Source organism: Monodelphis domestica, chromosome 3 (assembly GCF_027887165.1).
Source record: "Monodelphis domestica isolate mMonDom1 chromosome 3, mMonDom1.pri, whole genome shotgun sequence".
Classification (NCBI taxonomy): domain Eukaryota; kingdom Metazoa; phylum Chordata; class Mammalia; order Didelphimorphia; family Didelphidae; genus Monodelphis; species Monodelphis domestica.
Window position 1 is genome coordinate 5,719,206 of NC_077229.1, and position 27,340 is coordinate 5,746,545.

Below are 27,340 nucleotides of genomic sequence, written 5' to 3' on the forward strand. Positions count from 1 at the left end.
CTACTTCAGAGGGGGTTGGACTCCATCTCCAAGCTGAGCAAACTTTTAGAGAGGGCTTCCTGGGTGCCAGGCACCATGCTAAGGGCTTCCCAAAGACCATCTCACTGGCCCTGGACCAGTCATTTAACCTGCTTCTCTCTGCTGTTCCCTGCCTGTATGATGGGGTGTTAATAGGCTTTTAATTAAATTGTCTTTGACTATTGATTCTGGGTTTGTGTTTGGATTGCAGCAGAGTATGTGGGGGGAAGCCGACTGGGTAGGCTTAGACGCTAAACAGGGGTAGTCTCGAGATGAATAAAGCTCTCCTGTTGTTTTTATTTTTGGACCACTGATAAAGGATGGGAAGGTTTGCACTTTGCAAAACTGTTCAAGAACTGAAAAGTGCAAATCTAGGTATGAAGGACAGTGTCATGTGACGGACGGTCACATGGGAGCCTGAGCAGCAGAATCCGGAAAGACTCCATTTTGCCCCAATGGACTTTTCTTCTGGTCTCCTGAGGAAGTCAAGAGGAAGGCTTGGAGAGGATTTCCCTGGGTTGAACTGAGGAAGGTTCCTGTATGGAGCTGCTGGCAGCATTCAGTCTCCCGTGGACATCAGGACTTGCTCAGACATCTGACAACAGATCCTGGCTCTGGTTTTTGGGCCCTGCTGAGTGCAACTTGGGAACTTGGTTCAGTTTTAGTTTAGTAACCCAGTTAGCAGAGTTAGTTAGTTTTAAATAAGAATAAGCATAAGTAAGTCGCTGAGCCCTTATTCCTTTCCCTTCCAAGCAATAAAGTAGATTTGTATGTTTTTTCCTCTTGTGTTTCCCTTATTCAAAATCCTATCCTAACAGGAGGGAGGGATAAATTGCAAGGTATCCTGTCAGTACAATCACTACCCATTTGGAAGCTGTGAGTCGCATGAACCTGGTCGTGCTCTCCAGGAAAGGGAATAATTTTATTTTATTTTATTCATTTATTTGTTGTTGAAAATTTTATTTAGTCAATTTAGAACATTATTGCTTTGACATGGGCACTGTTCCCCAGAAACCCAGGCCAACTATTATCAGGGAAACTCCTTTGCTTTGCATCCTTGTGACTCTTAACCTAGAAACACCCAATGACCCCACTTGGGCTTCTCCTGAGATGTTTCCCCTCTTTTGTCCTCTAGATTTAAGATGGACAAAGAGATGAATCTTTATTCCTCCAGGCAGACCCCAGTCAGATGACCACCTCACCCCACCCAATGCCTGAGGGACTAACACTCACTCTGGTCTCCTCCACACCAGGGCATAGCATTTAACAAAGTATAAAAGCCCCAGAACTGATGTCGTCTGGGGGACAGCCTCTCCATCCATGCTGTCCCATGGAGGAACAGCCTCTCCATCCATGCTGTCCTCCCAGGAACTGCTCCCCATCCTGCTGTTCCACCTTGCTATCCTCCTGGCCACTCTCAACATTACTTTCTAAATTAATAAATCTCTTTTTTGTTTTTTAGCTAAGTTTGGAGTCTTGCATGCTTGCAAAAGGCATCCTTCCTGAACCCCAAAGGAATCCTTCCATGCCCATAACAGCTTGGATACAAGAATCATGTTCTTTCCCTCCCCTCCCCCCCCTTTCCATAGCCAAGAAAGCAGGACACACTTCATACAACCACATAGACACCCAGGAGTTCAAATTCTAGGAACGTGTTCATTATCAGCCTGTGGGTGTCCCTCTTAATGGGAGTCTCTCCAAACAAGGGGTGGCTGCAGATTTTCTAGGAGCAGAGGAAGAGGGAATCTCCCTTTGGCACATTCCAAAGGAGGGAATGGGTAGATTCAGACACAATCATACATGCATACGTCACTATATGGGTCAGCAAAAGCAAGCAGGCCACAATTCCCAGCAGACTGTTCATGCTTTTAGCTTTCCAATGTTTAACTGTGGCCTGAAGTATGTCTGGGCCACTTCCTGTTCCTGGGGATCCCACAGACTCTCTGGGAACACAGATTTTGCCTACTTCGGGAATCCTCCAGGATCCTGCTCCTCTGAGAAGAAAAGAAAAGGAAGAAGGGCGCAGGAGCCCCAACCCATCGGAGAACCACATCCCCCAGCTATGCTGCCCAGTCAAACATTTCGGCAGAGAGCTGACCGCGGGGTGTTTCGGGACTGTTGCAACACCAGCTGCAACATTTCAGTGAATTAACTAGCCATAAAGTGCTCTAATCATGCAGGTTAAGTAATCTGGTGAGGTATATATGTAGGGCCCCAACTCTGGGAGGACAGAACTGCTTTGCCGGGCTTTCCCCGAGCATGCTAGTGATAAAGCTTGAATTGCATCGTCTTCCTGGGCTCCGTGGGTGGTCTGCAACTTGGACCCTGACAGCCTCACCTTCTGGCCAACTTCCCGGGACCCTATCATTTCCCAAAGAGCACCCATTGCCCTTTGATGGATTTTATTCAGCTCCCAGCTTGGGGCATTTTTGGATGGGTGGAGCCACTGCACAGGCTGTTGCTGGAACAGATTTTCCCACCTGGGAATTCCCTAATGGCAGAACTCCTGCGCCTCCCTCCCATCCTTTTTCCCTCCCCCCCCCCCCCCCAATCCTTGAGTTTGGTAGAAGACATTAAAGATGATTATTAAGATTGAACTTGCTAAATTTCTGAGTGACCTTTTGTTCTGTTCCAAAGGACTCATTCTAAACCCCTGGAGCCCTAACAATCCCACCTCCCAGCCATTGCCCAGGGAGCCACCCCCCAGACCAGGCTCCCCTACAACTGGAGATTGAGTCTACTGGAAAAGAAACCTGTGCCCCAACGCAGAACCAGGGACCCAGGCAAGGAAGCTGCCACTCCACGTGCCCCTCCCCCATCTTACCGGACCCATTTTGGAGGAGAGTGGGGTGGTAAAGGTCTGGGCAGACTTTGGGAACAGGACTTATTGTAAGACAACCCCCCCTCCCCCCCCAATTCAAAAAGGGATTGAGTTTGTTTTTTTGTTTTGTAAACCAAGGAGCCTTAGGACCAAAGGGATCTTTACCAGCCCAGGGTCTGCCTGATTTATCCCACAAGCTGCTGCTGGGATATTAAATCGATCCTGGGCTTCCAGGCTGTGCATTAGAGCCCAAAGGAACTCCCTGCCACCACCACCCCCTCGAACTTTGAAAACGTGAGGCTGTTCCAGGGGAAGATATTTAACTCCATTTTTCTTTCCCTTCTCCCGTCCCCCCTCAAACAGTCCTTAGTCCTGGGCTAAGAGGATTTGTTCTTTTCAAATTGGTTTCTTGAAAGGGCATTTTTCTCTCTCCCTCCCCCAACCTCAAACTTTGCTGGAAGACTGCCTAGCTTATTTTGCATATCTAAAGCCACATTTTACTTGGGAGTGCCCGTCCTCATTAGCATTTGAAAAGGCACTCAAGTTACACAGCTGGTAACTGCTGGTTCTTTAGCATATTAAAAGACAATATATATATATATATATTTTTTTTTTTTTGGCCTTCTCTTTAGCTGACTTCTTGCTTAGATAGATCTACCCACAGGAGTCTTCTATTCTACACGCATTTATAGCGCCACCCACGGTCGAGAATTAAAACTGCAGGAAAAATTCCTTTGCTACTGTTACTAGTGATCTAAAATAATGCTATTAAATTGAATACATTTAAATAAAAATATTATTAATAAAAATATTAATAATATAGAATTAAAATTAAAACCAAATGTCTAAATTTGGACAAAGCCAACATTAAATCACATTAATTATATGCAATATTAAGGGATAATTTTAGAAAACAATATTATTAATACTATGAATAACAATATTGATTTTTCAATAACTATTATTAGTCATTATTTATTACTAATGGTTATTATTGATATTTGTTGTTTGTGGTTTATAGTTATTAATTATTAATAAGTGCATATTGTTATAATAAATGCATGTTGTTGATCATTATTAATAGCAGCAATTTTTATACTGAATACATATTAATTATTGATACTATAGCTGTGCTATAATTACTATTTCCTTACATTAGTTTTTTTGCTTTATACCTCTTATTGCCTTCCATAATAACACTGAAGAAAATTGTCTCCATTTTTTTTTGTTTGTTTGTTTTAGGGACTGCTCATTGTTTAAGCTGCTAATTTAGCAATACTCAAACTAGCTTAAATAAGACATATGTCTATATAATATAGGCAATATGGGAAATACTGCAACACATCACAGGAAATCAGGAAATATTCTTTCTCATTCATCCCTGTATAAACTTTTTTTTCTCATTTGAATTAGTTTATTTATCTTTCTCTCTATTTGTCAGAAATGTATCTAACAAAATTTCTACATCCATCCAAGAAGGGTCAAAGTTTCTGAATATATTCTCTAATTTTTCTATAACCAACATTGGTTCTGCCTCAAATGATAGAACATTGTGCTTGAATTTTTCCAAATCATCAGGTTTAAAAGGTGTATAGTGTCTTACAGACACCAAGTTCCCTTCTTTATTAAAGGTGGGTACTTCCCTCAATGGAAATAAACTCCTGTCTAAATTATCTGCTGTTACTGTTTCTAGGCTACTTGCTCTGTTTTCAGTGGGGTAGGTAAGAGAAGGGAAAAGGTTAGGATTATTGGGTGTCAGGGCATGAAGGTTGGGGATGGGAGCATGAGCATGGGTGGGGGGGAAGGGCCCGGACAGGAACAGGGGGTGGGGCTGAGGGGACAGGGTAAGAGGCATGGGGTGGGACTAAGGGAGTGGGATCAACAGGAGCAGGGCAGGGAGCATAGGTTAGGGGTGGGACCAGGGTGGGAGGGGCATGAATGGGGGCAGGGTTGAAGGGACATGGGGAGGGGCAGGAACATGGGTCAGGGGTGGGACCAGGGTGGGAGGGGAATGAACGAAGGCAGGGCTAAAGGGACAGGGGGAGGGGAAGGAACATGGGTCGGAGGTGGGATGAGGGTGGGAGGAGCATGAACGGGGGCAGGGCTAAAGGGACAGGAATGGAGGCATGGGCAGGGGCTGGGTGGTCAAGAGGGGGAGGGGCTGGTTGGTCCAAGGGGGCTGCTATTTGAGCCAAATTGTTTTGAGCAGGGTGGGTCAGGGAATCTGATAATGATGGGGAATGGAGAAATAAATCACTCCTATTTCGAGATGTTCTTAATTCCCTTTCAATGTTTTGCAGGAAAATTTTTATCTCTCCCCATTTTTCATCCTGTTCCACCAATCGTTGATTAATAAAAGTATTATGTTCCTTAATTTGTTTAGTAATAGAAGGAACAAGTGAGTGTTCTCTCTTAGAGGAGATTAGGTATATTACAAGTACAACAATTACGATCCCAAGGAAGAGGAATGTAAGGGTCACCAAGAGGCTTATAGTTTCTGAGAAAAACCATGCTACAGGAACACCTACCAGGAATCCTGTGGACTTGGTTATTGAATTTATAAGCCATTTTCGAAGCAAATCATGCACTGGTTGAAGCCACATTTTTTTTCTTCTTTTTTATTTTATTATTATTTTTAAAATTTATTTTATTTTATTCTATTTATTATTTTTTGTTAAGTGAATTACTAAGTTGCCTGTAACTTTTTTCTTCTTGTCAGTAGGTGGCTCCCTTTACTGTCTACTCCCAAGGGCCTATTCTGTTGCAAATTCTCCTTATTAAGCTTCTGGGAGGGGTCACAAGTAGATAAAACCAAACAAAGCCTTAAAAAAAAGGCTGATTAGGAGTGAATAGGCTGTAAAAAAAGGGTAGAGCTAAAATTCTTTCTTTTACAAAGTGTATATATGGGAGGGTCCTAGCAATCTTCTTTAGCCCTATGAGATTTAAAATGGTTGAGGTCTTAAACTGTAGTGATTAAAATGGTGGAAGATATAAATTGTGATAGATATAAAGGAGGGTGAGTAAATTTGACCACAGAAAATATGTTTCACTACAGTGTCTTGGTTTTTAAATCAAATATAAGGTGGTCGCCAGGGAAATATTCCCAATTATTCAAATACCCTAGTCAACTGGGTTTTATAGAGATTTTTAATTAATGAGGAATTAGAGAAAGAGAGAAAGAGTAGGAAAGGAATAATTATGAAGGGCCTCAAGCCAATATGGCCTAGACCTGAGTCTTAAGAGAGAGAATCAGTCAGTCAGTCTTTTAACACTCACCACAAGGTCTGCCTAAACAAGGATTCTAGTGACACCAGGCCAGCTCCATCTCAGCTGACTTGGCCTTGACAGGCCTGGCTCAAAGAACTCCTTGCCCCACCATAATCATGGATCCAAGTACTTTCTTTGTTTAGCAAGGAGTTTCCCCCCCCCCCCCCCAAAGCAGTCTTAAGTACGGTTGGAGTAGAGGTCCTCCCATTTCTGATCCTGGCGAGTTCTCACATCAAAATGGGGAATGTTTCTCAATAGGGAATTTGTTCCAATTAAGAATTCCCTGATGGGAAAATTTTTAACATTCACAAGTCTGAGAGATTTCAAGATTTATAGCCCTCAGGCTAAAACTGCTAAGACCATGTGCTATCTTCCTTGAGCATAGCCCACTTAAATTTTTAAGACTAGAAAGGCCAGGAAAACAGGAAAATAGGTTTTAAGTTGGTTCCCTAGCTGTACTCAGCTGTTTTTGTTGCGGGGTAGGAGCTCCTAAGAGCTCCGTTCTCCAGAGTTTCCTCGATGCTAATCAGTTGATTAGATAAGCCTGGCCTAGCTCTCAATCCACTGAGCCACCCCCTTAAAGTAAAGGGAGGAGGAAATGAAAAAAACCTGCTAACTCCAATTTAAATTAAGGAGAAAAGAGAAGAGAGAAAAAGTGTTTTATACTCACCTGTTCTGGCAGCTGTATCTTTAAGCCGAGTTAGCTGGTAAAAGGACTGACTGAGTGAGGAGGAAGTGGGGTGAAAAGGCAAGAAAATTCAGGAAATTTATTGAGGTTCGGGTCCCTTCATGGTCGCCAATTATTGTAGTGAAAATTTCACCCTTTAAGATTGTTATATTAAAACTGTGGCCACCAAGGAATTTACTTATGAAATTCCTAAAATGAAACACTCAAGTCAGAATGGAATTTATGGTGGTTTAATCATAATGGGAGTAAGAAAAGGGAGAGGGAGAGAAGTAGAGAGGAGAAAAGGGAAAGGGTTTACTCAACCTCTGGTAGGGAGCCAGAGGGAGTTAGGCCCAAAAGGGCCAAGGTAGAGAAGGAAACAGTCCTTGACTCACGTGACCGATCTGAAGGGAAGCTGTCTGCGGGCCTCCACCTTGCTCAAGCTTCTAGCACGAACTGCCGTCTAGCCCTGTCCACAGGAAGTGAGCGAATTCCAGAGGCTGCTCTCTCCATCACTTCCTGTGCCTCACAAGTGCCAATGGTGGCTCAAGTTTGGCTTAGGACAGCCCAGGTGGGCGGTTAGTTATTTCTGATTTGTTATTGACTAGCACATGCCCGTGTAATGTGGGTATGCACAATTTTTGGTGCTAGAACAAGCAAGATGGAAATTTTTGAAATTCACAAGGGTCACACAGCCACCAAGCATCTCACGGGCGATTCCAATTCAGATCTTCTTGATTCCATCTGTGTGTCCCTTCCAGGGGTTCAGATGAAAGCCCAAAGGTTTCCCACCCACTCTTCATAGCGCAACAGGGCTTAGACCTCATTTTAGATGAATAAGAAAAATGAAATGTGAATAAAAGACTATTAAACTAGACTAGCTTGACCCATGTGAGGGTCCCAGAAGGGGCATCCTGCCCACCACAACTGGGGCAATTAGTGTCAGGGACAGAATTTGAACCAGGGACAGAGGAGGTCCAGCACAGTGGGCTTGATTCCTGTTGTATCATGCTGGTTTCCAAACATATAACACACATGGACATGGGGACGTGTGTGTTGGGACTCTAGCCATCACCTGGGGTCATGGAGTTTCACCTGGAAGGGATGCTGGATGTCACCCAGGCTGACTCCTATGTTTCATAGATGAACACACTGAGGACCCAGAAGAGACAGCCGTGTCAGAGACAGAATCTGAACCCAGGGCCTCTGAAAGAATCCCACATGGGAAAAAGCAGGGAGGGGAATGCCTGACCTTCAGGACCACCAGCCACCTCCTTTCCTCCCTCAGCAGAGGGTATCAGAGGGGATCCAGGATCATCCACTTCCTGTGTGACTGTGTCTGGGAGGGCTGAGAGAGGAGGGAATGAGGGGGCAGACAGGAGAGGATAGGGAAGGGGTCTGGACCTTTCCTGCCTAGAAATCATTGAGGAGATCTTTCCTCATACCCAGGCCAGAGGTAAGGAAAATACAAACAGCACAGTTACAGCCATCCCAAAGTAAGACATTTCCTGTGCTCAGCAGCTGAACTTCCAGAGATGAGTGGCATCCATGGAGCTTTGGGTGGGAAAAGTTTTTGGTCAAGAGATTGGGGGAGGGGGGAGCTCAAGGCAGAGACTGACATCTCTCATCAGGACCAGAAAGAAGGTGGTTTGTTCTTAGTTGTGAGCTGAAATAGAGAAAAGAGAGAAAGGGCTAGGAGGGCAAAGGAAGCCCAAACCAGTACTGGGCTGGGGAGGTTGAGTGGCAGAAAGGTTCTGAAAGTGGTGAATGAAGTGATGGTTCCTGAGACTTTCCTGCACCAGTGACTTCAGAGATGTGGACACTAGGGACTACTGCAGTCTCAGGGAGCCAAGGCTGTGGGTAGGACTTCTCTGGAGTACTTATCTGCCTAGTTATGATTAAATTAAGACATTTTGATCTCTGGCTAAAACCCATTGGAGAAGGGAGGAGGGAGAGAGAGAAAGATAGACATAAAGTCAAGAGACAGAGAAAGATGAAGATCAGAGGCAGAAAAAGAGAAAAAGACAAGAGAGATAAAGTACAGAAATAGAGAGATTAAGGAGTTGGGGCAGAGAGATAGACAGAAAGTTCTTACTACTTGGAAATTCCGAATACAAGTTTCAGAATGTACTGAGGCAACTAGTTCCCCTTATTTTTGGAATGGAAACAGGGTGTTAGGAAGGCAGTTAGGAGGCTCAGGGTTTGAGTCAGGTTTACAAGTTGGAGGTCCTGGGTTCAAATCTGCCCTCAAACACTTCCTAGTTCGGTTATCCTGGGCAAAGTACTGAAATCCCATTGTCTAATCATCATTCTTCTCTCTTGCAACCACTACCTAGAAATGATTCTAAAATGGAAGGTAAGGGTATGGAAAACAAAACAAACAGGTAAATCAAGATGTTATGTCAAATTAACTCAGTTGGCCAACTTTTTAGTCAAACAAAAATGGGAAAATTAATGGAATTGGGAAAGATCTTAGGATCTATTCACAATGGAAAGGACCATGTTCCTTTCCCCTCCATTAAAAAAGAGTATGAGTCAATTTTGTAACATCTGCCCAACTTGTATTATATGTGCTAAATACATTTTCAAACTTCTTAAACAGCACCATAGGTGCCTCAACAAAGGCAGTTTTCTCAATGAATCTCTCAATATCTTGTGGAGAATAAGGTGTAGGATATCTAATATTGACTAATGATCTCATTTATAATAAATGAGAACATCCCTGGGGGAAAAGGACCCTATTGGACTTGTCTGTGGTTCCTAGTGCATGGCTCATTGTTTTGGTGGAGACTGAGCACAATGTTGGGGTGTGGCAGGGGAAGGGGGAGGAGAGGTAGTGAGTTTCAGGGGGAGGAGGGGCTGGACAGGGGAGGGAGAGGGAGAAAAACCATGTGGAGGGAAAAGGAGAAGGAAGGTGTTGAGGGAGAAGAGGAGGGGAAAGATAGGCAAGGCACAAGTTAGCCTGTGATGGGAGACAGAGAGATGGTATCAAAGACAGGTTAGGAGATGAGAGGGGCATGTTAGAGGGAGGTGCCAAAGGAGTCAGGTTGGCCTGGATCAAGAGTGGCATCATGGCAGGTGAAGTGGGTCAGGCTTTTTTTTTCCCCCTTCATTTTTTCATATTTAATGGAGAGGTTATTGGTAGTAATCAGTTTGGTTGTACCATCGAAGGTGAGACGATCAGAGCAACAAGCTGGAATATTCTCTGGAATCCTTGCTGCAGATGGCTGGTTTCAATTCTCTTAGAATTTTAATGTGAAAAGAGCCAAAGTGGGGCCAGGTAGGAGACTTCATGTCCAGGCTTCATACAGCCTCTGTTTTCCTGCTGACATCCAGTGGTCCCTGGGAAATCCTGGTTCATCCAAATCAAATAGTAGTTTATACAATGGCAAATTCTGGGAGACTCAGCTGGATTTCTTCAGTCATATTCATCATAATCGGGGATTATTAGTTAATTATCAGTTCAGAAGCTACTATTTTTGTGCCCCAAATTTCGAAAAATCCATAGTCTTTCTTCTGTTTGGGGTCAGGCAATGGCTTCTGGGGCTGGGGAAGAGAAATCCTAACGTAGCAGGGTGAACAGGGAAGTTGGCTATAGCCCCGATAGGAGGTATGTGGTATTGTGCCTAGGGTCAAGCAGTGAAATATATGTAATCAAATAATTAAAGAATTCCAAAACATTTACAGAACTAATAAAAAATGTAGACACAACTTCTTTCAATTTATTTTAAAAGTCAACAAAGCTAGACTTTGGTGTTACAGTTCAATAGGAGATCAATGTAAGGCAATAAATTCTGAAATGATGAACTACTAAATTGGTGAGCCAAATTAATTTTGTGTATTTATTACTTTATTTTGTTTGATTTTAGCTAATTTTATAATTTTTATTTGAATTATGTTTTAGTATTTTATTTTTACCTTATTTGTTATTAAATTGTCTGCATGTTTACTTTAAGTCAGCAGGTGGTAGTGTACTGGCTTGTGGGGTGCTAAGGAAGGAAGCAGGCTGTCCCAGGAACAGGGGCAATATTGGGGAGAATAGCCTATACTGAGGATGCCAGGGTAGCAGGCAAGCAGTGGTCTCCTGGCTGCCCCTTGTGTCTTGGGGCCTCAGAAAAAAGGGGAAAAGAGGAGAGATGTGTTATTTTCCTGGTTGCTCCATTTAGCTGGCTTTCTGTTTCTGCCATCAGGACCCCATAGGAATGCTCACAGGAAAGTCCAGTAAGCAACAAAACCATAAGAGAAAAAAGCAAAATCTCTTGCCTTGGTTTATCAAACTTTTTCTCCTCCCACTAACACATCAAGTCTCAGGAGCCAAGTGTGGCTTTCACAATTTCATTTGGGCCTCCCAGAGGGGCACTCCAGGGTGCAGTGCAAGGGATATCCACCTTAACCACTGTCTCCTGTTTTCTTGACTCTGTTGCCTTTTTCCCCCTGCCATTCTATCCTCATGACCCAATCCATTCCATGATTTCCTTCACGTATTCTGAATCTGAATTTTTAAACAGAGGTTTTAGCCACATAAAGAGTGAATTGAAGGTGTATTTTTATGTACATAAAAAGACGCTGGGGAGGGGGATTTCTCTCCTCTTCATAAGGAGAGATTAGTATCTCCTTTCTGACAGTCACCAGACTTTCACAACTTTTCTATAGGAAGTTGCCAATCAAAGATTACTAATAATAATTAATACATGTTGGAGAATAAACCATGCTTTTATTCCATACAATAAGGTTTCTCTCCCATCTGGATTGTCTGATATCTGGAAAGAGATTCCATGTCTTTCCACGTTTACATTTATAAAGTTTCTCTCCAGTGTGGATTGTCTGATGACTGGCAAAATTGCTCCTTAGTGTGAAAGTCTTTATGGTTTTACATTCATAAAGTTTCTCTTCATCGTGGATGCTATGATGCTTAGCAAGAGATCCCCTACATGGAAAAGTCTTTCCACAGTATTTACATTCATAAAGTTTTGCTCCAGTGTGGGTTCTCTAATGTTTAGCAAGATAGCCCCTCTCTGTAAAACCCTTTCCACAGTTTACATTTATAAGGTTTAGGAGGTTTCTCTCAAGTGTGGACACTGATGTGTAGTCAGAGAGGTCTCCTGTGTGAAAGTCTTTCCACAGTGTTGACATTCATAAGATTTCTCTCCAGTGTGGATTCTCTGATGTGCAATAAGATGGCCCCTCTGTGTAAAATTCTTTCCACAGTGTTGACACCCATAAGGTTTCTCTCCAGTGTGAATTCTCTGATGTGAAACAAGATTGCTCCTGTGTGTAAAAGCCTTTCCACAGTGTTTACATTCATAAGGTTTCTCTCCAGTATGGATGCTCTGATGTTTAGCAAGAGATCCCTTTTCTATAAAAGCCTTTCCACAGTGTTTACATTCATAAGGTTTCTCTCCAGTGTGGATTCTCTGATGTGTAGCAAGACTGCTCCTCTGTGTAAAAGCCTTTCCACATTGTTGACATTCATAAAGATTCTCTCCAGTGTGGATGCTCTGATGTGTAATGAGATGGCTTCTCTTTGTGAAAGCCTTTTCACAGTATAGACATACATAAGGTTTCTCTCCAGTGTGGTTTCTCTGATGTGTAGCAAGACTGCTCCTCTGTGTAAAAGCCTTTCCACATTGTTGACATTTATAAGGTTTCTCTCCAATGTGGATGCTCTGATGTTTAGCAAGAGATCCCTTTTCTATAAAAGCCTTTCCACAGTGTTTACATTCATAAGGTTTCTCTCCAATGTGGATTCTCTGATGTGTAGCAAGACTGCTCCTCTGTGTAAAAGCCTTTCCACATTGTTGACATTCATAAGGTTTCTCTCCAGTGTGGATGCTCTGATGTCTAATGAGATGGCTTCTCTTTGTGAAAGCCTTTTCACAGTGTAGACATGCATAAGGTTTCTCTCCAGTGTGGATTTTGTGATGTGTAGCAAGACTGCTCCTTTGTGTAAAAGCCTTTCCACATTGTTGACATTCATAAGGTTTCTCTCCAGTGTGGATGCTCTGATGTGAAATGAGATTGCTTCTCTGTGTAAAAGCCTTTCCACATTGTTGACATTTAAAAGGTTTCTCTCCAGTGTGGATTTTCTGATGTGTAATAAGATTGCTCCTCTGTGTGAAAGCCCTTCCACAATGTTTACATTCATGAGGTTTCTCTCTAGTGTGGATTCTCTGATGTGCAGCAAGCTTAAATTTCTGACTGAAACATCTCCCACCTTTATTATTCACAGAAACCATCTCAACAGGATTAATTTTTGGATGTCTAATAGAGTCTAAACTGCAGCCAAAGTCCATTCCTCCTGTGTTACCTTGATACACAAGCATTTCATGTTTCACAGGTGACTGAATAAATCCTACGTCTTCAGGAAACCATTTCCTATATTTGCTATCCTGAGAACAATCATTTCCTGAACTCAATTTCATGTACTGAGTTAGGACTGAATATTGGCTGAATTTCGCTGCAGTTTCATCAATTTCACAGTGCCTCTTTTCAATTTTATTTTCTTTGACAGTAGAATCACAGGTTTCTCTCAAAATGAAGTCATGAGGACCCTTATTCATGCATCTTTGGGGGCCAGATCCTTCCACAAAAAGGCTCAGATTTGTACACATCACCTTCACTTCAAAATCTACCAATGAAAAAAACAAATAATGATATAAACACAGAAGGAAGGACACACACACATAGACACACAGAAATATAAGTGCTTCCCTATGACGGCAGAAAGTAAACTGATTTTTATTCTATTTCCCCAGGCAAAAAGGCTTTTTCAAAGTGAAACAAATAGCACCAGTCTTTGGATAGACCATTTATATTATATTATATACCATATGTGCAAAATGGATAATTTTAGAAAGACCTTCACATACAATAACAATAAAATCTCAAAATGGATACATGACACAGGCAGGTCCTATATTCTCAACATCCTTTGGAATTCATAAAATGAGGAAAGAATGGAGGAATGACCTGACCAACTTTCTTGCAGCTAGCCTATAACTCAAACTGGGTGCCTGAGCATGCTTGGTCTGAAGTACTGCACAGTCTTTCTCCATTGCCTTTTCTTTTCTAAAAAGTCATTTGTACACTATTCTTATAATTTTGTGAATCTCAGGTAAGCTTCCAGATATTCTGTTCTCATCATTTTGGATACACTATCACATGGTTATTCCTGGTATATTTTGTATGCTAAAAAAAACACTTCACTTTTTAACTCGCATGCAATCATTTTCAAAATGGAATAGAAGTTTTCTTTTCTCTACAGATAAAAAGATTGTATACCTTCAAGTGCAAACATACTAAATATTTATCTTATTTTAAAATCTAACATGAATTATGTCACATGCTCTATACTGAGTTTAACATCTATTTCTCAGGAAATGAACACCATGCTTCAGCATTGGTGTGTAGGCCCCAAAGTGTAGTATTCCCTTCACCACAACAGATAAAAGTCTTTTTGGATACCAGCCCTTATACACCTGCTTTCAACTCACTCACCTGGAGAGGAGCTCCTTGGGCCCTTTTGCTCTAGCAGACATGGTGCTTTCCCTTGCTGAAAACAGGAGATTAAATGTTCTCTAGTTACTGGAAGTCCTGGGCATAAGAAAGAAGGAAGGGATCAGGAGAGAAAAATAAAAATATGGTCCTCTTAAAGGAAAGGGTAAGGCCAACAGAATGGTTTCTGTTAATTCACTGTTAGGACATCTGCAGGAGGGCAGAGATCTTGGAAACCATCTGTAATCAGAAAACTCCATCTTTAATTTACCTCTTCTACCTCTGGTAAAAGAAGGAAAGGCACAGTCCACATATTCCATTATCTAGAAATTAAAGGCAGCTGGTAATGAAGGGGTAAATGATTAGAACTTGGAAGTTAGAAAAGCAAATTTAATCCAGCCTCAAAGATATGGTACATGGGTGCCCCTGGGCTAGTAATTTTACCTCAGTTGGCCTCAACTATAAATTCAAGACAAGAAAAGTATCAAACTTACATGAATGTTGTGAAATAAATGATAATTATGAATTCATCTCCCCAGTAGAGGACAAAGAGTAGGTATTTTGAAATGCTTATTACTTTCCTTTCCATTCCTATCATCTGTTCTGAGATTTGAGGGAAGAATGAAAGAGGAATAAGAATGAACTCGTGAGACTAGGCAGAATGAGGGGTTCTGAGCTAGTTTTATATTTAAAAATAAATTAACAAAGAATACCCTTATCTTACTCTCTATATATCTACTTGTGTATGCCCAATGTTTCTTGTAAAAAACATCTCATAGGATTTATATTTTTATATACTCTGCTACCTACTTCTGTTTCATAGGTGAGTCCATCTCTTTTATAACTGCAGATATGATGAGTATCTCTGTATTCCCCTTTGTTTTCCTATTTTGATCCTATACTTTCTCCTTTCACTATCTGTCCACATGGCACCCCTTTAATCACTCCCATTTCCCCTCTGTACCAACACCCTTTTTATTCTCCACCTACTTCTGTATTGGGCCGTTTAGTCACTCCCTCTATTCCCCCTCCCTTATATTATTCCCCTCCCTCCACCTCCTTTCTTATTCTCCTTCTACAGCTCTATAGAGGAAGATAAGATTCTATACCCAAATGAATCTGTTATTCCCCATGAGAATGTTTGACTGATTGCTGGTCACCACTCTCAATGTCCTCTCCACTATGAATGTTTTTCTTTCCAGGGCTCTTAATTTCATATACTTTACCCCATGTTGCTTCTCTCTTTTTTTTTTCTTCTCTTTTTCATCCTTTACTTTTTTTTTTGCCTATCTTCCTTAAGACTTTAGTACCACACCCTCTAATCTACCTATACTTCTTCCATCTACTATGATAAGGAGAACAATTTTAATAGTTACAAATAAACATTATTTCAAACTTCAGCTTTTCCTTGCTGCCCCTCTCAGCTGTAGTTCTGGTTTTCTGCTACTTTCATTTCTTCCAAGGTGGTACCATGGCCTATGGACTAGGTACTCTGAAAGGTGCTGATTTATTCACCTCTAGAGACTGCTGATGGCTTGCATAGGCCAGAAGCAGTTCCATTGGGTTTCACATGTGTTTCATCAAGACCTATTTCCATATTATTGATATCTGCACTAGGGTGATCATTTATAGTCTACAATCCCAATTTTATCCCCATCGATCCGATCCATGTGGTCAATCAGTTGTTTTTCTTCGGTGTTTCTTCTCCCACAGTTTTTTCTCTGGATGTGGATAGCATTCTTTCTCATAAGTCCCTCAGAATTGTCCTGATCATTGCATTGCTGCTAGTAGAGAAGTCCATTACCTGTATATATGGTTCTCCTGGTTCTACTCCTTTCATTCTGCATCAATGCCTGGAGGTCATTCCAGTTCCCAGGGAATTCCTCCAGTTCATTATTGCTTTTAGCACAATAGTATTCAACACCAACAGATACCAAAATTTGTTTAGCCATTCCCCAATGGAGGGACACCCTCTTATTTTCTAATTTTTTGCCACCACAAAAAGTGGTAATAAATATTTTTGTACAGGTCTTTTTTTCTTATTATCTCTTTGAGGTATAAACTCAGCAGTGGTATGGCTAGATCAAAGGGCAGACAGTCTTTTATCGCCCTTTGGGCATAGTTTCAAATTGCCATCTGGAATGGCTGGTTCAATTCACAACTCCACCAGCATTGGATTAATGTCCCAATTTTACCACATCCCTTCCAGGATTCATTACTTTCCATTGCTGTCATGTTAGCCAATCTGCTAGGCGGGAAGTGGTACTTCAGAATTGTTTTCATTTGCATTTCTCTAATTATAAGAGATTTAGAACACTTTTCATGTGGCTATTAATTGTTTTGATTTCTTTATCTGAAAATTGCCTATTTTCTGTTCCTTGTCCATTTATCGATTTGGGAATGGCTTGATATTTTGTACAATTGATTTAGTTTCTTAGAAATTTGGCTGTTTTTCTTATGATCCTCTCCACCTCCTTACCCCAAGGGGACTTCGCAGGAACCTTGTAGTACGCCAGATAACAGCAGGGTGTTGCTGACCAACCCCCTGTTCAGACCACTCCTCTGTGTGCAGTTTACTTCCAGTTTCCTCCTTATCTCTCAAAACATACCCTTTCTGACTTTTAAGGTGTTTTCCTCAGGAGAGTCACCTCACTCTTACCCATGTTTGTTCTGTGACTCTAGTCATTTAAAAAAGCACATTTTAAGGTTGCTTTGCCATTCTCAGGGCAGGTCCAGCTTTTGCTTCTGCTATGCTGCCTTCTAGGCTTCACCTCTCTAATATTTAATAACAAGAAATTCTATCTAAAGACCAGATCCAGCCCAAAGGGGAAGAGGTTGCCTTGGCAAGTAGATTGTTCCCTTCAATTTCCATCTTTAAGGAAAAGCTGCTTGGGTATAAACAGAGCATTTGCACACAATATTCAAATCTACTTAGGGGCTGGACTAGATGACTTCTGAGATTAGTTTCAGAAATGTAAATCTATAACACTAGTTTCAGTTTTCACCTAAAGCTATCCAAAACAGATGAGAAACAATTTTAGGGGTAAAAAAGGAAACTCTCAGCTTCCCATCACATAATTCAAAGACTTTTTCTTTCTTTCTTTTTTTTTAATTGAAAAGCAGGCACAAGTAGAACCCTGGGCAGAGATCAGCACTTTTGCTTTTTTAATCATTGATAAAGGCTCAAAATCCTGCACATCTGGCTTAGAATAAAGACATTCTCTTAATGCCAGATTCAGAGTTAACAAAGAAAATGGTCCTTACCCACAGAGAGTAGATTCTGCACGTTCTCCAGCATGACCTCCAGGTACAGTTCTTTCTGAAAATGGTCCAGTAGACACCACTCTTCCTGGGTGAAGTCTAAAGCCACATCCTTGAATGTTATTGACCCCTAAACCAGTAAATGGCACAAAATTTAGAGCTCAGAATTCATCTGGTACAACCCTCATCCACTCAATGAAGGAAACTGAAGCACACAAGGGAATTCACCTAAACTTCTAACCTTCAAGACTGACAGTCAGAACTGCAGACCAGTCATTCAGAGCCAAATGGAATATTGACAAAAGCATTTTGTGTCTAAACTGAGAATCATGTTGTGAAGAGTAAAACCTGGAGAAGTGTGTTGTTACTCTGAAATACTTTTCCCTCTTGGAATGAGAGAGATGGGAAGTGCTCTCTGATGAAGTATGAGATTCTGTGGAGGAGAAAAAGAGAAAGTGATCTGAAATTCCTCCTCATTAAGGAATCAAGAGTTGATCTGGTAAGAATAGATTCTTGAAGAGTTTCTGAGAAGATAACACCTTCTGTATATTCTAGGAAGAAAATATTACCAGTGATCAATGAGGAGAATTACAATGTGTTTTTATTGTTCTGAAGTAACATCTCGGGGGCGGAGTCAAGATGGCAGCTTAGAAACTGCAAAAGTTCAGACCTCTGAAAACCCTTCCTTACAGATCACAAACTGAATGCTCTTAGGGGACTGAAATTCAAACTTAACCACAGGACAGAGCTGGGGAACCCTCCTTCTGGACTCAATTCAAAAGATATGCCCCCCAAAAGCCAGAATCCGAGAACATTCAGGTCTAAGGGGAAGGCAGAAGGAAGGTCTCGGGGCCCCTCCCCCACCTAGGGCCCTAAGACTCCAGTTTCAGCAGAAACCTCTGGGCAGGCAAAAGTGCTGGTCTGGACGGTGTATCTTGTGAGCAGGGCTGTATCAGGCTCAGAGCAACCAACACAAGTGGCAGGGAAGCAGCCAGAGAGAGATTGAAGAGCCAGAAGATCCAGTGGCTGGGTCCTTCTATTTGACTCCAGTCTCACTGGAGGTTTTTGCCTCAGGGCACATCCAGACCAACCCAGTTGAACCTAATCCCATCCGGAGTCCTCAGAACTCAGGGAGGCCAGGACCCCTGTCCACTAGAGTGCAGGGCCTCCTGCACCTCTGGCCAGGCAGAGGCACAGGTCTAGAGGATGTACCTTCCAGCCAGGCTCAGAGCTGTTATAGTGAAAATCACCTTTAAAGGTTGTAATAATATTAATTTATGGTCACCAAGGAATTTACCTATGAAATTCCTAAAATGAAATACTCAAGTCAGAATGGAGTTTATGGTGGTTTAATCACAAGGGGAGTAGGAAAAAGGGGAGGGAGATAAGGAGAAAGGAGGAAAAAGGTTTACTCATCCTTCTGGCAGAGCCAGAGTGAGTTTAGGCCCGAAGGCCATGGTAGAGAAGGGAATCAGTCCTTGACTGATGGTCACATGAGTGATCTGAAGGAAAGCTGTCTGCGGGCCTCCTCCCTACTCAAGCTCCTAGCACCAACTGGCGCCTAGCCCTGTCCCCAGGAAGTGAGCGAATTCCAGAGGCTGTTCCCTACCTCATTTCCTGTGCCTCACAAGTGCCAATGGTGGCTCAAGATTGACTTAGGACAGCCCAGGTGGGCAGTAAGTTATTTCTGATGTGTTATTGACTAGCACATGCCCGTGTAGCATGGGTGTGCACAAATTTTGGTGCTAGACCAAGCAAGATGGAGATTTAAAAATCATAACCCCCCCGATGATGATTGGAGGACTAGTCTCCCCAATTGATCACTAAACATAAGCATCCTACACCCCAAAAAATTCTAATTGAAAGTGTATATAAAAATTTATCCTCTAAGAGGAAAACTACAATAGTTGTAGATTAGGGGAAATAGAGGAGAGAGAAAGACAGTAAACCAATGTTTTGCTGGGTTAATTGACAAAAGCCAATTAGGGGGCATTCCCCTTTGGCATAAGAGTGTACATTCAAAAAAATGTTCAATCAACAACACCCCAAGGTTCATTCTGGATCTTCCTGTAGTGAAAGAGTTTAGATATCTTTCTGCAAACAGTTCATTCTCTGGATTCAGTCAGTTAGCAAGCTTCTTCTCTGAAGATCTATCTCGAACAAAATTTAAATCTTGGATTATATGAAAATACAACCCCCCCCTGAAGAAAGTGTTGAAAAAAGAAAAAACACCGAGTCCTGCTGAGGATGCAAGGTTTAGTTGTGGGGGTGTGCGAGTTAATTCAAAAGGAAATCAAAATAAAAAATGAAAACAAAATTTAAAAAACCAAGAAACAAAAGAAAAAAGGGAAAAAATTAAGGGAAAAAACATGAACTCTTTATATATACATATATTTATATTAAAGGAGAATTCAAAATCAATATCAAAATATCAAAAATTTATGTATACAAAATTTTGAGAAGGCAAGAATAAATTTTTTCACAGGCCCTTGTATTAGGGTCCAGTTAAGTTATTTCTAATCCCACAAGTCCGTAGAACAGAATGCAGTAAATTTCACTTACCCCCATTTGCAGGCAAGGCTACGGGAAGTTGCCATACTATAGGAGAGAAAAAAGGACTAGATTCTTATTTTTACAGCGAAGTGTCATTCCCTCGTCTGATTTTACCTTCATTCTCAAGGATGGAGGGAGCCAGGATGGTAGCCAACCTTTGGTACTTGTCTGTAGCCATTTTCACGAAGAGTGTGGATACAAGGAAGGCCTACATCTTAATGTATGTCAAGTGTCACAACCCCAAGTCTCATACTAGGTTCAAGTCCTTAGTATTGGCTTAGAAGTGCATCAATCCGACCTGGATTGGGTTTTCTTTGGCCCTGTGCAATGGCTCTTTTGTGTGTATCTTGTCCTAGAGTTATTGGTTTTATTCTGTTTTTTTTTTCCCTCTTATCCTCAAATTATTGTAATCCCTAACTTCATTATGTTTTCATGACCCTTTGGGGAAAATCTTTTTCCCAAATGCTCAAACGGAGGATATGTAAGAATGGAGATTTGAACTTTGGACTCCATTCCCCAGGAGTCCTTGCTAGCTCACAGAATGCCCTCTAATCTCACTGAAATTTCCACCTGGGCGAGATCACAAATTATTATTTAAAGGAGTTCCCCGCCTACTGAGGCCCTCTTTTCCTTCTTCTGCTTCAGAGCACACGCAGCTCTCCACCTAACAGGCAAGATGTGAGTGGTCGTGAATAGGCTCTCTGGGCCTAGACACATGCCTTTCTTACTTGTATTTTCTTTATATTTTAATCTTCAATAAACCTCTAAAAATATAATACTCCTTACAGAGATAACTAATTTCTACCTGCCTCAGTTTCCCTCCAAATTTTAATCTTTACAGAGAATAGAATGCAGGAGGTGGGGAAGAGCTGGAGAGAAAGGGAGAGAGACCGGGCGGCTGAGCCCTTCCATTTGGCTCCAGCATTCCAGGAGTTTTCGGCCTCAGAGCACATACAGCCCAACCTATCTGAACTTAATCCAATCAAAAGCCTCCAGAAGACAAGGAAATCAACATTCCTCCTCCAGAGACTGTACTGAGAGATCTGACAAAGTTCCAAGAGGGGAGACTGACAGAAAGCCCCAAAACAAAAAAAAAATGAGAGGAGCAAGAGCACAGACAAATATGGGGAGCAAAGAAGGGGTAAATACAAGGAAACAACAGAAAAAGAAGAAAGAAAATACAATAGACAGCTTCTGTACAGGTAATGAGCAAAGAGTGAACGAAACAGAAGGGGAGAGAGCAGCAAAAGAAAAATCGGAAATCCCAGCAAATTGGATACAGGCTTTGGAAGAACTCAAAATGCAATTCAAAACAATTGAGAAGCCGAAGACAACTTTAACAGCAAGATAAGTCATCTGGAAACAGAAAATAGTGTCTTGAAAGCCAAAATCAACCAGCTGGAAAATGAGGCAAAGGAGATGAAATACGAGGTAAAGAGGACGAAAGATGATCTCCAAAGAAAATCAGACCAGAACGAAAAGGATGACCAAAAAGCCAAGGATTAAATCCAGTCTTTAAGAACCAGAATACAACAACTAGAATTAAGTGACCTCACAAGGCAGCAGGACACTATAAAACAAAACCAAAAGAATGAAAAACTTGAGAAAAATATGAAGCATCTCATTCACAAAACAGAGGATTTAGAAAATCGTTCCAGGAGAGACAATTTAAGAATTATTGGTCTACCAGAGGACCATGACAAAAGAAAAAGCCTGGACATCATACTACAGGAAATTATTAAAGAAAACTGCCCCAAAATCCTAGACCAAGAGGGAAAAGTGGAGATTGAAAGAATCCACAGATCACCTCCTGTACTTAATACCCAACTGACAACACCCAGGAATGTTATAGCCAAATTCAAGAACTATCAGACCAAAGAAAAGATATTACAAGCTGCCAAGAAGAAGTCATTCAGATGCCACGGAACCACAGTGAGGATAATGCAGGATCTGGTGGCATCCACACTGAAAAACCAAAAGGCATGGAATATGATATTCTGGAAAGTAAGGGAACTAGGTCTACAACCAAGAATCAACTACCCAGCAAAACTGACTCTATTCTTACAGGAGAAACTATGGTCATTCAACAAATTAGAAGAATTCCAAGAATTCGTGAAGAAAAGACCAGACCTCAACAGAAAATTTGATGTCCAAGCAAAGAATTCAAGAGAATCATCAAAAGGTTATTTAAAAAAGAGGGAAAAAACCCAAAACAAAACAACACAGACAAATTGTTTTTTAAGAGACTCAGAAAGTTAAAATGATATGTATCCCTATAAGAAAAGAGGTCATTGGTAACTCTTTAAACTGTTATTACCTGGGCAGCTAAAAGAAGTACACTTAGAGGGAACAGTGAAAAACTGTATAGGATGAAAGGACAAGATATATAGATATATGCATGCAGAAATACATACACATGTGTATGTATATATATGTATGTATATACATACATATATAACTTGAACTAAAAAATAGGTTAATATTAAAAGAAATGGGAAAAGAAACAAATGGGGGTAAATTTATATATCACAAAGCAGCACATGGTGGGAGGGGGGAGAACATCAATACACTGAAAGGGTAAAGAGGTCTGAGATAGGAAAAACTCAACTCTTACCTGCTTTGAAATTGACCCAAAGAGGGAAAAACAATCCAATCCATTGGGGCAGAGAATAGATTTACTCCCTATAGGGGAGTAGAAGGGTAACAAACGGACTGGTAGGGAGGGAAGCAGTACAAGGGAGGGAGGGGAAGAGGGGGTAATTTTAGAAAGACCACAGGGGAAAATAAAGGGGGGAATAAGAAGGGAGGGGGGTAGAAAGGGAAGTAAAATAAGGGTGGGAACTAGGGGGACTCATTAAAAACAAACAATGTTGTAGAAGGAAATAGTGAAAGAAGAAAAGGCAGGACCAGGAGTAGAAATCAAAATGCTGGGAAATAACACAGCTAGTAATAATAACTCTGAATGTGAATGGAATAAACTCACCCATAAAATGCAAGTGAATAGCAGAGTGGATTAGAAACCAAAACCCTACCATATGCTGTCTACAGGAAACACACATGAGGAAAGTAGATATGCATAGGGTGAAAGTAAGAGGGTGGGGCCAAATCTATTGGGCATCAACTGATAAAATGAAGGCAGGAGTGGCAATCATGATATCTGACAAAGCCAAAGCAAAAATAAATCTAGTTAAAAGATATAGGGAAGGTAATTATATCTTGATAAAAGGCAGTATAGACAATGAGGAAATATCTGTACTCAACAGGTATGTGCCAAATGGCATAGCATCCAAATTTCTAAAGGAAAAACTAGAGGATCTCAAGCATGAGATAGATAGAAAAATTATACTAGCGGGAGAACTGAACCTTCCTCTATCTGAACTAGATAAATCAAACCAAAAAATAAATGAGATAGAGGTAAGAGAAGTGAATAAAATCTTAGAGAAATTAGAGTTAGTCGACATGTGGCGAAAAATAAACCATGTATTAGGGCATAAAAACATTGCAAACGAGTGCAAAAGAGCAGAAATAATAATTGCAAACTTCTCAGATCACAATGCAATTAAAATAATAATTAGTAAGAGCACATGGAGAGATAAATCAAAAATTAAATGAAAATTAAACAATATGATTCTCCAAAAACTGGCTAAAGAACAAATCATAGAAACAATAACTTCACTGAAGAAAATGACAATGATGAGACATCCTTTCAAAAGCTATGGGATGCAGCTAAGGCAGTACTCAGAGGGAAATTTATATTCTTGAGTTCATATATTAACAAATTAAGAAGGGCAGAGGTCAATGAATTGGGCATGCTAATTAAAAAACTTTTAGAAAGAGAACAAATTAAAAATACTCAGATGAAGACTAAATTAGAAATCCTAAAAATCAAAGGAGAAATTAATAAAATTGAATGTCAAGGGGGCAGCTGGGTAGCTCAGTGGATTGAGAGTCAGGCCTAGAGACAGGAGGTCCTAGGTTCAAATCCGGCCTCAGACACTTCCCAGCTGTGTGACCCTGGGCAAGTCACTTGACCCCCATTGCCTAGCCCTTACCACTCTTCTGCCTTGGAGCCAATACACAGTATTGAGTCCAAGATGGAAGGTAAGGGTTTAAAAAAAAAATTGAATGTCAAATAACTATTGACTTAATGAATAAGACTAAAAGCTGGTACTTTGAAAAAACAAATAAAATAGACAAAGTATTAGTCAGTCTAATTAAAAGAAGGAAAGAATGAAGTAACATTTCAAATCGTAATTATGTTAAACTTAACAAATTTCCAGATTCTAAATATGAAATCAGGATTCTATATTTGCAAATTGTCCATCAGATTTTATAAGATGCCCTCTGTATTGCTGTTATTAGACAAGTTTCAATAATGTCAAGTCACATAATGATCATAGTTTGGGTAAATATTAAGTATAAAATTATACTTGTCAAATGATTCTTTTAAAGGGTTCAGCTTCTAAATTTTTTGATACAAATTATTTTAACTTAAGGATTCACTGGTACAACTGGACCTACCTTATTTGATACTGACCTCAGAGATCAAATATTGATGCTCTTCATTGCTTCAAAACACAGGAATTGTTTGATCTTATGAGCACTAAAACATTCACACTGTCATGGGTAAATAATAGCTGGTGGTATTAATAACCAAACTATTATTTAAAAGCTGTTATAACTAAACTAAAGCTGTCAGGGTCAAGCTGGTTTCAGGTGGCAGATTGAAGGCCGGATGCAGTCTAGTACAACCAGAATTTATTATGGAGGAGAGAGAGAAAAGGAAAACAAGAGGTAGAAACAGGAGTAAGGAATAAGGAAGGAAATCAATAAATCCCTAAAACTAAAATTGTCTAAATAACACAACCCCAAAACTGGCTCCTCAAGGAGATTCTTCTTTCTCCACCAAAGTAGACACTCCACTCAACTACACACACTGACTAAAACTTAACTTCCCTCTCAGTAAGTGATACTACAATGATGAACCGTAAACAGATGATAAACTCTTAAAGTAACATGAATCATCTTGAGAGAGAAGGTGAAGCAGTTTCTCTCTCCCTTCAGCAGGCCTCTCACAGGTTGTGCTCCCTTCACTCCAATGGTCAAAGTGTCTCTCCGTTCTTCCTCGTTCATCCTCTGGTTCACAGGGAAAAATCCTCAGGAAACACACTATCTCTCAGCTCAGTATGAATCTCTAATCTCAAAGTCAACTATCTCAAAGAACAAAGGAATCTTCCTTCTGTTAGAGAATGACCCAGCCACCAGCTGTCTTCAAGTGAAGTAAGAGAGACTCCCTCCACAACTTCCAGCTGCCTATCTCCTAGCCAAGGCCCCTTACAGTGACCCCTGCCAGATATTTGTTCTCTTTCTTAAAGGGGACAGCAGAACAGTGGGAAAATCCTCTCTCTGATCTAAACTCTGCTCTTACAGAAGCTCCATAAATTCATCACAACACCTTTTACATCCAACTACTCTGTTTACTCAATTACTGGAAATAGGCTAGTAAACTGCTAAAAAACTTTCTTCACTCCTCTGGGCTGTATTTATCTGAGATTTGTGACCCGACCCTGTAAACTGTGACCCAGGGCAGCTTCCTCACCCTCCAGGAGCCTCCTGTTGTGAACGTTTTCACTGTCCCGGCAGCTTTCTGTCCTCCCCAACCAGCTTCTGTGAGGGCTCCTGAAGTCAGTGAAAGCACCCAAAAGCTCCTCTTATGAGCATTCTGATAACTAGAGATGTCGCACTGGGGGGAGGATGAAGGAATGGCAGCGCCTGGGCCTGTCTGGTGGAACTTGGGCGGCTCATCCTGGCAGGGGCGCCGGAGGCCAGGAAAGCCCAGAGCACAGTGGATGGGGGGCAGCCAGGGCTGACCCTGGAGCTTCCCCTGGGCACAAGCAGTGACGGCGCCCCTGGAGGCCTGGCAAAGACAGTTGAGTTCTGCTGGATCCCAGCCTAGCCCGGGGAGGGGCTGTACTCACCTGGGAGGGGGGCCTCGGGGTCCCGGGGGCCATTGCTCTGGCTGCAGGTTCTCTGCGGGGCCACCCTGGGGTCCTTCAGGGGGTGGCAGACTTCCTCTTTAAAGCCTGGGGGGAAGGCGAAAGGGAAAGGGCTCAGGGGGCTCCAAAGGCCTTTCCCGGCCTCAGGGCAGACTCTCCCCCACAGGGGGGCAACAGGGAGCCTCAGGCTGGGAAGGGCCTTGGAATGGCCAGGCAGAAGCCTCCCCTCCCCCTCTGCCACCATCTCCGCCTTCAATCCACTCAGAAACTGCACTGGGTACACTGGGAGAGCCTGCTGGGGGGAGGGGTTACTGGGGAATGGGGGGGCCTGGAGAGGAGACGGGCATCAGGTGCGGGAGAGGGAGAGCGTGCTGGCATTTCCTCAGTGCCCAGGATCGGGCTCTTTTCCTGGCATGTGGGCACAGGAACCACCGACCCCCGCTGGCCACTGACCAGCTTCATGTTGGCAGCTTCTTCCCTTAGTGGGTTCTGAAGAGAACGTACCCCTGGGGGAGGGGCCCGGGCCAGCCTCTCCCCCATCCTGTACCTGCACCGCCACCCCTCCCCCAGTTGCCTCGTGGGTCTGGGCTGGCGACCCCTTCTCTCTCCTCCCGGGGAGGGACAAAGCCCCGCCCGGGCTCCGGCCTGAGTCGGGCACTTCTGCGTTTGTCCCTTTTCCGGGGTCCTTTAAAATGATGGACAGGCGCGGAGGCAGCCCCTCCCCCAACGCAAGCATTTACACGGAGCTGGGGCTCCCGTCCAGCCTCTCCTGACAGGTGCGCACGCGCCCCGCCCCCCCAAGGAGTTCGGAGCAGAAAGTCTCAGCTGCCAGAGCAGGGTGAGGAGGAAGCCCCGGCCCGCCCCCGACCAATGACTCCCTCCGCTCCCCCTCTCACCTAGGCAAAGGTCGAAGATCACCGGAGACTTTTTCTAGAGCTGAGACAGCACACGCGAGGTTCCCAACATGCCCCGCGGCTGCCACAGTGGGGAGGAGCCAAGACTAGGAAGAAGTCAGGGAACCGGCATTCTGGGAAATGGAGTCCTCCACAGGGGAGGCCAAAACTTGCATGATGGCATGACAGGGGCCTTCTGGGAAATGGAGTCCTCCTGCCTCGGCACCTGTGTGGTGTTCCCCACCCTGGGGGCTGCAGCCTTTACCCCCTCCCCCCATTTCCCCTTCCTGTCCTGCCAGCTGCTTCTTCCTTAGACTGGAAGCTGCCTCAGGATGGGGCTTGGCACAGAGCAGGTGCCTAATAAGTGTCT

General features: G+C 42.3%; 1 protein-coding gene across 6 annotated transcripts in view; it reads right to left on the bottom strand.

Annotated features, from left to right (window-relative positions):
* The window catches only part of LOC107648884 (zinc finger protein 260-like), a 66,605-nt gene extending 39,503 nt beyond the window's left edge, over positions 1-27,102 (bottom strand). The window contains exons 1-5 of one of the 6 annotated variants that reach the window (XM_056820356.1): positions 26,625-26,787; positions 26,060-26,164; positions 17,532-17,658; positions 14,271-14,366; positions 10,474-13,401 (exon numbers count right to left, since the gene is read on the bottom strand). In XM_056820356.1, the coding sequence (XP_056676334.1) occupies positions 11,825-13,401; positions 14,271-14,366; positions 17,532-17,658; positions 26,060-26,092 (1,833 nt within the window). In that variant the 5' untranslated portion in view covers positions 26,093-26,164; positions 26,625-26,787 and the 3' untranslated portion in view covers positions 10,474-11,824. Of the gene's footprint in view, positions 1-10,473; positions 13,402-14,270; positions 14,367-17,531; positions 20,046-20,090; positions 20,127-26,059; positions 26,165-26,624; positions 26,795-26,973 lie in introns of those variants that run through there. The other 5 variants (XM_056820350.1, XM_056820349.1, XM_056820353.1 and 2 more) reach the window with 5 other exon arrangements.
* Between the last annotated feature and the right edge of the window lie 238 nt (positions 27,103-27,340).